The sequence below is a fragment of the Microtus ochrogaster genome, unplaced genomic scaffold (assembly GCF_000317375.1).
Source record: "Microtus ochrogaster isolate Prairie Vole_2 unplaced genomic scaffold, MicOch1.0 UNK65, whole genome shotgun sequence".
Classification (NCBI taxonomy): domain Eukaryota; kingdom Metazoa; phylum Chordata; class Mammalia; order Rodentia; family Cricetidae; genus Microtus; species Microtus ochrogaster.
Genome location: NW_004949163.1, coordinates 1,144,314 through 1,155,413, shown reverse-complemented (window position 1 = coordinate 1,155,413; position 11,100 = coordinate 1,144,314). Strand labels below are relative to the sequence as shown.

The 11,100-nt window shown below is 39.6% G+C and overlaps 1 protein-coding gene across 1 annotated transcript; it reads right to left on the bottom strand.

Annotated features, from left to right (window-relative positions):
- Positions 1-3,075: 3,075 nt before the first annotated feature.
- Taf9b (TATA-box binding protein associated factor 9b) lies at positions 3,076-10,540 on the bottom strand. Its single transcript, XM_005369874.2, has 7 exons — positions 10,381-10,540; positions 9,697-9,778; positions 9,216-9,352; positions 9,000-9,134; positions 7,942-8,017; positions 5,825-5,935; positions 3,076-4,830 (listed from the first exon to the last, which is right to left on the bottom strand). The coding sequence occupies exons 1-7, from the start codon at positions 10,429-10,431 to the stop codon at positions 4,667-4,669; spliced, it is 756 nt and encodes a 251-aa protein (XP_005369931.1). The 5' UTR covers positions 10,432-10,540; the 3' UTR covers positions 3,076-4,666.
- Positions 10,541-11,100: the final 560 nt, after the last annotated feature.

The window sequence follows — 11,100 nt, the reverse complement described above, 5'->3', positions numbered from 1 at the left end:
TCATGACTCAGCATGGAAATAAGATGAAATTCCAGCTGTAGATTTGGAGAAGTTGATGATCTATTAATAAAGATGTCACCCGAAACTGGAGTTTTCCTGTCATTTTGTTAGGAAGGGTGAGAATAGAATCTTCGTATGGGATCAAGTATCTATCTACATTTTGAATGGAAGGATTGGCTGTAGTAGTGGGGAGGTGGGACTAGACAGATGCCTATTACTTAGTGAAAGTCTATATATGTTTCACAACTGGATCTAAACAAACCAACCAAAACAAGCCTCACCTCATTACATTCTTGATTCATATTGCCTAGTGTGACCATTGCTTTTCTTGATTCCCATTTCATGGTTCTAAGTACTGAGATTTTCAAACATGCCTATTAATTCCATACTTTGAAGAATGAAATCAACAGCCTCTATTCTACATATACTTCATTCTCAGTATTGTTTTGCCATTGCTATAAATTAGATCAGAAATTTACATTATGAAGGGTCTGAGCATGGTGTTTGCTTATAATTCCTTCACATGGGTAGTGAAGACAGAAGGACAGTTCAAGATCATCCTTGACTACGTAGTGAGTTAGAGGCCAGTCTCGATCCTGTCTCAAGCTTGAAGGTTTGCACTATGATTATAAGTGTTATATATGTATGTACTATGCTATATTTTTGCCATTTTTAAAATAATATATCATGTATGTAATGTTATGCCTACGTGTATGCCTGCAGGCCTGAAGAGGGCATCAGCTCTCATGAGTGGTCATGAGCCACCATGTGAATGCTGGGAATTGAACACAGGACCCCTGGAAGAGAGTAACCAGTGCTCTGAAGTGCGGAGCTATCTCTTCAGCCATATTTTTTTTTCCCTGCTGGTCTTGATACACAAGTCTTTGATCCTAGCACATAGGGAGTTCCACATCAACCAAGGATACAAAGTGAGACCCTATCTCAAAACAAAAATAATTTTCTCATTTTTTCCACTACTTCATTCCAACATACACTAAAAGTATGAACATGAAGTATATGGAAACACATCAGATAGGTTTTTTAAGTTTTGAAATCTGGAATCCTTGGTGCCTCTGTTCCAGTTTTCCTGGCTACCCTAAGTTTATTGTAGCCATATTGCTCAGGGCTTTCCTGTATCCCTCTAGGGGTTCTTTTTACCTTTGAAACCTTGTTTCCCCTTCTATTTCTCAGTTTAAGTTTCTTTTTGGATAGTTAATTGTGTTTCTTTTTGACAGCCCTCACTGACCTGGAATTTGTTAGCTAACTCAGGCTGCCCTTCAACTTCCAGTGATCCCTGCCTTTGCCCCCTCCACCCCAGTAGTACTAATGGCAGGAATGCATCACCCTGCCTGGCTGATTTACTTTTTATGCAAATCTGGATTTAGTAATTACCTGAGAAAGACTGCCAAGGAGGAAGTTCTGAGACTTGGATTGAAATTAGCTGTTCAGCTCTTAAACCTGATTACTAATTTGGCCATGCTTTTATAAACCCTTTGTATCTATGGGGAACTGTATCTCAGATACCAAAATCTGCTGATGCTCATTCTTTCTATAAAATGTATTTCCCTAAAATCTATGAGTAATCTCTCATGCTTTAAGTCATCTATATTATTTAAAGTTCCTAACATTAGATCATCTCTTAAATATCAAAAAATTTACAAAGTTTGTTTAATACAGATACTCTTGTTTATCTAATTACCCTTGGTTATCTAGACATAGTTAAGAGTCTGAATATCAGTTTATCAGAGTTGAAGGCATTGTTTCATTGTCACTGTCAAATCTATTTTGGTAGTTGCTTAAGCAGAAATTGTGAAAACTCCAGTTATTCTTAATCCTTTTGCATTCTAGTTTATATGCTTCTCCATATTTGTAGTTAATTGTACATTGTACATTGTACCATTTTTTTTCGGGACAGTATCAGATAGACCTTGGTTTGAGCAGCAGGAATTTTGCAGATGAAGCTCAGATGTTGTAAATGAATGTTACTGTTGGGCTAGAGGTTTACCTGAGTGCTGATCCCCCTTGTCTTCCCCCACCCACAATCTTTCAGTACTTAGTTCAAGTGCTCAGACGCTGAAAGAACTGTAAATAGGCCGGGCGATGGTGGCATATGCCTTTAATCGCAGCACCTGGGATACAGAGGCAGGTGGAGTTCGAGGCCAGCCTGGTCTGTAAGAGCTAGTTCCAGGACAGGCTCCAAAGATACAGAAAAAACAACAACAAAAAGACAAAAAAAACACCCTGTAAATAGATATCCATGCATTTAGTACTAATTGACAGCATCATCTATCAGTTTTTTATTGTATCTTTTAAGTATTTTATGAGATTATATTTCTAGGATTTTCTATTTACAAAATTCCTTCAGTTTTTTTACTATTTTTATGTGTATGAGTCTTTTGCATACATGTACATCTGTCCACATGTGTGCAGTGCCTGTGGAGACCAGAAGAGATTGTTGGAGTTACTAATGGTTGTGAGCTGCCACGTAGGTCTTGGGAATCCAACCAGAGTCCTAGAAAAGCAGCCCAGTGCCTCTTAACTCCTGAGCCATCTCTCCGGCCCCCTATTTAGATGTTTAATACAGAGACTAAGTAGAAAAAATAAGTTTAACAGAAAAGGTAGCTTGGCAAATAACCAGGATCGAACTGTTCCTGTACATGTAAATTAGAATAGTGTAACTTGATAAATGTTGAAAGGCATAGATTTTAAATAGTAAAATCACATTCAATCCCCTAATATGCCCACAGAATCCCCATACTATAAATGAGGAACTCAAATTTTCGGGTTTTTTTTTTTGGGTATAGTGAAGTTTTTGCCAACCTGTCTACTGGCTTTCCTCCCCAGAAGCACCCATCAGTTCAGTACAGGGATCTCTCTATACACATTCCCATCATACAGAGCATCTTCAGTTTGTAAGATTTGAAACCCATATTTGATTTTCCTTGCTTTTTTTTTTACTATGAATCATATACCAATTCCCAGCAAAAGCAAGCTGTCCCCTGATAATCTGAATTCCTCTACTGTTGCCTTATTTACCTCCTCGAATCCCTTCAGTCAAAAATAAAAGGTCACTGGTAAAGTTAAATTTTTATTAATAATCTTGCAACAAATACATTAATAATTACTTATAGATTTTACAATCTTGAGAACTTTCTCTCACACACACCAGCTAAACCCTCACAACATCCCTGTGAGGTAGGCAGGGTAGGTGGTATTTCCCATTACTAGTGAACAAGGCTCAGAGGTAAAGTAAGGTCATGTTGTTGGTAATGAAACTAGTACTAGAAGCCAGGCCGCCGAATATTCTTCCTCCCTGAGAACATTCAAGTAGTGACGTGAGTGCTGTAGAATGCACATTTCTCTTGTGATACTGATCAGATCAACCTTCCGTAACATTCCTAAACATACAAGCCGGGACGAGTTACTGTACTATTCTTGTGTCAAACACCATCCTGTGCCAATACTTAGTAAGTTTGATGACCCATGGCTATAAAATTTAATAATGTGGAGGTTTTGGGAACTTCTGCTTACATTTTTCCAGTATTGGCTAAATAGAACTAAATCAAACAATGCTTTTTTATACTCAAAAAAAGCTTTGCAGTCTTCTCCAGTGTGTCTTGTAGGTATGTATAAAAACAAACTAGAAAGTGTTTAGAAACACATGGTTGGGAAATTTCTGTAGGTCATGTGTAAATTAGAGTCAGGCGACACTAATCATCTTTTTTCCCTGTTGGCCTTATGGGGAAGGAGAATCAGTAGACTCTACTTTCAGGCTTGATCTTATCTGACGTGTGACGTCCTCAGCAGCAAGCTCAGTAGTGATCAAAGCATATATGCAGGTGGAAGAATAAGGAAACAAAAACACTAGATTTCAGTGGTTTTTATCTAGGTCCAGTGTAAGTTACTTACTAAGGCAGCTTTTACATTATGTCTGTTAAGAAAAATTATAAGCATGAAAGATGGTGAGGCTGTCAACTTGGAATGCAACTGAATGTAACTGATGTCAGAGAGGAAAGCCTAACAGGCATGGCAGGTAAGGGCCGAGACCTCCCTGCGCTGTTATGGAGTGAAAAAGCAAATGCAGACACCCAGGTTCAAGTGAACTACAAAATGCCAGGTGCTTTACAAATTCCAGTTACAGTCTTAAATTTAAGTGCAATGGCAAGTGACATAAGGCGATGAGAGGTGGGAACAGAAACGAAATGGCATCTAGATAGGTAGCTGAGGTGGGGACTAGAAAAGACCAAACCCAAATACATTCAAAATGGATTTAGGACCCTTCTAAATCCACTGTTTCAAAAAAGGTTACTAGATTGAGAGATTTGGTCACAAAGGTGACAATGTGAATAGTTGACCTAACAAGAAAGTCATGCTTAAATGTAAATGAGACCAGGAACTAGAATCTAAGTGCTGCTGTCAGTCATGGCACAAAACTGCTTCTAAAAATAGAATTGCCATAGTGAGACTAAAGCTGTCTAGAAACAAGGACTTGTATATCTAAAGCATACTGAAAACATTTGAACTCAATGAAACTTATCATGTGTAGCTAATGTGAAAAATACTGCTACTACGTTTCTAAGATAAAACTTAAGACCTAGGCTGTTCAGTCCACCATGTGGGCCTAAATGTACTAAAATTTTAATATCTGTAGAACAGACTTTATTCTTTACATAGTGTCATTGTCATCGTCATCATCATGCTTCCTCTTCAGTGGGTTTGAGTCACTGGCTGTGTTCTGTGAGGAAACCATGTTGGTAGTAATGAGAATATTTTTGGAGCCAATCATTGAAGGATTAATCAGAACATTTTGGACTGTAGTCGTTGCAGGAGCTATAAATAGAAGAAAACCCCATAGATGTCAGTTACCCATGATACAAAAATAGACAGCAAACTAGAATGTAATTTTTATACAAGTTCATTAGCACAGCATACAACTACATCATAGAGATACCTGAAATTACAAAGAGTGGGATTTTTAAACATTTTTATCTTAAATTTGCTAATAGTGATTTTATCAGGCATACGTATACTTTGATCTATGTATAGATAATTCTCCCTAAAATTATTGCAAAGTTAACAAAATTTGTTTTATTTTTTTAATTGTAATTAGTATTTAGTGTACTGGATTCATGTGTGAGGCCAGGAGACATGCTTCTTTCATAGGGCAGTTTTCAAAAGAATTGCATTTAGTTACTTATGTTTATTTGTGTGCACCACATGACATGGGAAGATCAGGGGACAACTTTTGGGGGTGGTTCTCTCTTTACACCATGTGGGTCTTAAGGGATTGAACCCAGGTCATCAGACTTGGTGACAAGTGCCCTTACCTACAGGGCCATCTTGCTAGCCCAACTTTTATTTAAGTTGTTTCTTGTATGGTGATAATGTTTCAAAAGATGCAATTTGAACATACACATGAGCAAACTGTTATGCTAGCAGTCTGTTAACCTTTCACTCACAGCTGCCACCTAGAGAATGAGTGAGGCACACCTCCATTCTAATTTACAGCAGGGTCATTCACACTCCTCACTAAATGGTGTCATCTCCTTGGGTTTTTACTTGAAGTGCTTTCCCCTGAAGACACCTTAGATCTGTGAACCCCAATTTCTTTTAATTTGAGGAGAACAACTCAACATACCACCCTCCTCCTGAAATGTTATGTATAACTTAACCTAACAGTAGAGACCTTATTCAAAGATCCCTGATTTGCAGTTCTACCTGTCAACCTGTTGTGATACTAAAGCCAGTCTTTCTGCAGTAAAACAAACTGTTGTAAAATTGAAAGTTATTCATGAATTCTGTCCCCACACCCATATCATGTTACCTGGTTTGGCAGGTGCAGACTGAGAAGGTGGAATCTGCACTGCAAATCTTTGGCTTGTCACTGACACTGGAGTTTGACCTTTATTTGGGACAGATCCTGCTTGTGGGGGTGCTGTAGTTACAATGAACAGATCATAGCAGTTAGATGACTTCTTATATATTTATATTCTCTACTCCAAAGCGTACAGAAATACACCTTCAAAGTCTAGAGGGCTCATGGCAGGTGCAAAAATATTATAAATGAAGGCAGAGTAATTAAAAAGATTTACAATGGGTATTCTTATTCTTCCTCTGTAATCCCTCTCGGGTTTCTTCCCCTTTTCCTTAGGAAGTATGTGCTAAAAAAAGAAAAGTTTCCTTAATTTTAATGATTACATCTTTACTAGATTATAGATTAAGATTTCTAGGTGTTACACTCTAAAGAATGTCTTAACAAATGACTTGAAATGTAAAAAAGCAACTGGTAACTGAAGTTGGCTTACTTGCCTGCCACATGTACCTGCTCATTACACCCTGCTGTTTCTTGGGCAGTGGCACACACCTGTAGCCAGCTAGTCAAGAAGCAGACAGGCAGAACACTTAAGCTTAGGAGTTTGACACAAGCCTGGGCAATATAGTGAGGTAATTTTCACAAAAACAAAAAAGCAAAAATTTGATATTCACTTAATTTGAATACAGGTAAGTAGTATATGACTGAAAAGTTACACAGATTTTATACGTAACATTTTGTTCACTGGAGCTTTTATGTAGGTTATTAGAGATATATACCTCATTAATAACAGCTTTAAAATGCTGATGTGCAAATTCATATCCTGAGAATATACAGAGATGGTTCACACCTCAAAGGTCAAATCACAGCTGGTCAGCATTCCTCAACTGTAATCTGAATACTCAGAAGACTGAAGGATACTAAATTTATGGCTATCCGGGGGGGGGGGCTGGAGAGATGGCTTAGTGGTTAAGAGCACTGGCTGCTCTTCCAGATGTCCTGAGTTCAATTCCCAGCAACCACATGGTGGCTCACAACCATCTGTAATGAGATCTGGCGCCTTCCTGTGGCGTGCGGGCATACATGGAGGCAGAATGTTGTATACATACTAAATAAATAAAACTTTTTTTTTATAAAAAGGCTATCCTGGGTTACAGATTAAGACTCAGTTTAAAATTAATTTTATACTAGACATATAATGACACTGGTAAGACTCAAGTTAAAAGCAGCAAGAACCAAGAAATTAATACAAGGGAAAAAGGATTTTTTTTTTGGTTTTTTGAGACAGGGTTTCTCTGTGGCTTTGGAGCCTGTCCTGGAACTAGCTCTTGTAGACCAGGCTGGTCTCGAACTCACAGAGATCCACCTGCCTCTGCCTCCCGAGTGCTGGGATTTCAGGCGTGCGCCACCACCGCCCGGCCAAGGATTTTCTTTTTGCAAAACATGAAAAAAAATCAAAAAATATGAAAAAAAATCAGAAAACTTGTTTTATTTTTTTTAAATCATTACATATAAGAGTTCCTAAATACCATTCACTAAATGAACTAAGGTTTAGTTGGAGAAGTGGTTGATTCTAAAGCTTGGCGAATATAAGATAGGCTTGGAACATCGTGTGTCAGAAATGTACGTAGCATGATGGAGAGCTATCATACATTATAGGCCACAGCTTGAGGGCTCTTACTGACATATAATTAGCATGATCTCCTTTATGTCACCCAGGCTGGTTCTTGTACTGGTTTTGAAAGGTAAGTATTAAAACCTATTTTTAACATCCTTGAGCTTTCTTTAGGTTTTAAACTTCTTTGAACTTGTAGCCAGTTTATAGAACATTTCGTTACATTCTCAGTAAGTAGGTTGCTGGCATGGGTGTATTTGGTGACTTGAAGCACAGAAGGTGGAAACACAAAGTGTTTCTGGAATCACAGTTTATACCAACAAGAACTTTGCCAATCTCGTTTGGGATCAGTCTTTGTGGGTTTTTTTTTTTTGTTGTTGTTGATGATGATTAAAATTATTAATAGCAACACATTGGAGTTTCTGACTCCCATTTTGACTTGGTTATTGTTCAAAGGCACATGCTGAGACATTGTTCTTACTGTCCGGAAAGGCCATTTCCCTCTTTAACTTACCTACATTAGGAGTAGCAGGTCTGCTACTAACACCACCGACACTTAATCTAGGCACTAGTCTTCCTTGGTTAGGTCCCTGGGGGATTTAAACACAAGTTTTAATGTTAACATTTGACACCTAAACTTGATGAAAAGCAAAATTATAACTGCTGATTTGAGTTATTAGTGAAAAAAATGTCTTTTTATTGTGTTTTTCTTTTTGTCATGCTACTGAAGATTGAACTCTTCTGTTGTAAATCCAATATTTGGAGTTTTTGCATACATACATAATTGTGACCCTATCTAATTCTGCATGAATGGAGACAAATACTAAGTTCCTTGTATTATAATATTGGATTTTAACTAGTCAGTGTTTTAACTGTGCCTAAATTAAAACTGTCTTACAGCAGAATTCCAGAAAACAAAGGTAGCCTAATATGGGGTGTCCTTTTTCAGTGCTGAGACAACCTTAGGTGATATGTCTGAAAAAGGTCTAATTACTGATGGCATATCATTTACTTCATTATTGGATCTCACACACCAAAGAAGCTACTAGATGTGGGAATAAGCCCTAGCTTTGCCACTGACTCCATGAGTTCAGGTTCAGTTGTATGATGAGAAAAATTCCCACTGGGTTAGATGAAAATTAAAAAAAAAAAAATCTAAGAATTACTTTAACCTTTACTGTGCTATCTATAAGAACTTTGCTTTTTATTAGTTTAGCTGTTTCCACCTTTTAAAAATCATAAACTAAGCTGGGTAGTGGTGGCTCACTCCTTTAATTCCAGCACTCAGGAGGAAGAGACAGGTCTGTGAGTTCAAGGCCAGCCTGGTCTACAGAGTGAGTTCCAGGACAGGCTCCAAAGCTACAGAGAAACCCTGTCTCGAAAAACCAAACCAAACTACAAATCTAAACCAATCTAAACCCCCCCCCCAAAAAAAAAACTTCCCTTTTTTTGAGATAAGAGATTGACGTAGCCCAGGATGGCCCTGAAGATCTAAGGATGGCCTTGAACTCCTGATCTTCCTGCCTCAGTGTCCTTACTGCTAGAATTAAGGCATGAGCCAGAAATTCTTACCTTTTTAATTAAGGACTTCAGCCTATAGTTTGGAGCTGTTAGGCAGTATCTATCAGGTGGCAGTCTAGGTCCTGCATATGGCTTAATCAGTGGCAAAGGCGTTTGATTTTTCTGCCTTGCAATATCTAGTAAAAACTAAAAGAGAAAAATCCTCATTAGAAATATAATACTTTTTAAAGTGCAAGTAAAAATAACTGCAAATAAATGTTTGCTCACATCTCGTGGGGGAGGAGAGGTAAAGGACTGGTCAGCCCGGCACTGGATTGCCAGTCTCACATCGTCTGCATCAACAGTAGGTTTCTTAGCATGACTTGAGTAAATTTTTGCATCATCCAGAATTGTAGTCACATATCCTTTAAGAGCAAAATAACTTATTACATGAAGACATACTTACATATATATATATGTAAATACTATATATACATATAAATATACACATATAAATACTATTTATATATTTATGGCTCCTTTTAAAAGGTTCCACTAATTTCTGGAACCTTTCTGTCTTGGTTTTAATAATTGTCCTATTTGCATGGTACTTTAGTTAAACATGCATGCTATATGTAAATACTGTTGTCCCTTAACTTGGGCTCCTTCTTAGAGCTTTACTCATTTCTAGACTGGTAACAGAATATGCTTTAAAGTGTTACAATTAATCATCTTTTCTAATTAACAAGATCAAAAAATTTTAACTTACGGAAAGCAAATTCCAACATTTGATTTATGACCCTTGGCTCATACTCAGTGATCCCCATATCCTTCAGGATCTGTGCCATCACCTGTGGATTCAAATAAAAACAAAAAGCCAGATGCACAATGTAGATAAAAGAAATCAAAGCTGGACTGGAGGCATATTCCTATGTTTTTTACAAAGTCCGAAACTCAGCCTTGTGCCTCCTCCAGTGAGTGTCAGCGATCACATAAAATCAGTCATATGCTTTTGGCGATAACTTTTATTTTAGCAAGGGTGGGAGCAAAGACACAAGAAAGGCCTGAACTGGCTTTCTAGGCAGGTAGGGGTGGGTCCAGCTGGTTGTCATTTTCAGATCTGACAGTGAGGAAAAGCTAGCATCAGAACCCATGTCGCAGTCAAGACTCACAGACTGGGCGAACCGATGAGGCTGCAGACTTGGGCAGGGATGGGTGGGGGGACGGCCCGGTGCTAAGGAGACAAAAGCCCCAAAGCAGCCCGCGCCCCTCTGGAGGGGTTCCCGCAGTGCGGATGGCGCCCCAGGCACAGGGGATCCCTATTGCCCTTTTCCAGCTATGTCGCCCAGCTGCACATGGCACGCGAACCCCCTGCCTCCCCGTCAGGCACTCAGTCGGGCTTGCCACACGGGGCGCCTCTAAGTGCGCCAAAGCCTCGCTGCCCTGCGCTTACCAAGGCATCTCTAGGAGCGTTCTTGGGAGGCGCCATCTTGCTGGGCTCCATTTTCTCCTGCGAGTGTTCCACCAGGGCGAGAGCTCGCAGGCTGATTCTTCCTCGCTTGGGCTCCACCCCTGTGGGGAAGGAAAGGCGGGCCTAGCTTGCGGCTCGCCGGCCTGGGCGGGCTCCCAGCCGCCTGCCCCCACCTGCGTGGGCGCGGCTACCCGGAGCCCTGTTGGCCGCCGGCGCCAAGACGGAGACGCGGAGAAGTTGCCCTAGTAACGCTGGGCGGCTGTGCTGCAGGCGTCCCCAGCTCTGCTCCCATCCTCACTCCCTTAATGACCGCCTGTCCTTTGAATTTCCTGGAATTCCCGCAGAGGCCCTTCCTCCGCCTGTCTCAGTGTGAACAGGGCCCTGGCGAACTCAACCTCCCCTTACATTTGAGAATCACATTAACAATGAATACAGTTTTGTAAGCGTTATTACCACGTTTACAAGGGCCATATTGATACTACACAATTATGTGCTGCTTAGCTGACATTCAAATTTAACTAGCCATTCTGAATTCTTTTTTTTCCTAAATCTGACAACCCTACCCAATAGACCAAAAGGTTCTCAATCTGTGGTTCGAGACCCCTTGCGGTGGGTGGCGGGGTGGGCTGTCGCATATTAGATATCCTTCACATTAGATATTTACATTATGATTCATACCTGTAGCAAAATTACAGTTATTCT

Excerpts from the sequence above, each read along its gene's own strand:
- Taf9b (XM_005369874.2), bottom strand. The coding sequence starts at position 10,431 with ATGGAGCCCAGCAAGATGGCGCCTCCCAAGAACGCTCCTAGAGATGCC. Across the intron at positions 9,353-9,696 it reads AATGTTGGAATTTGCTTTCC|GATATGTGACTACAATTCTG; the intron begins GTAAGTTAAAAT and ends TTGCTCTTAAAG. Across the intron at positions 9,135-9,215 it reads CCTCTCCTCCCCCACGAGAT|TTTTTACTAGATATTGCAAG; the intron begins GTGAGCAAACAT and ends TTTCTCTTTTAG.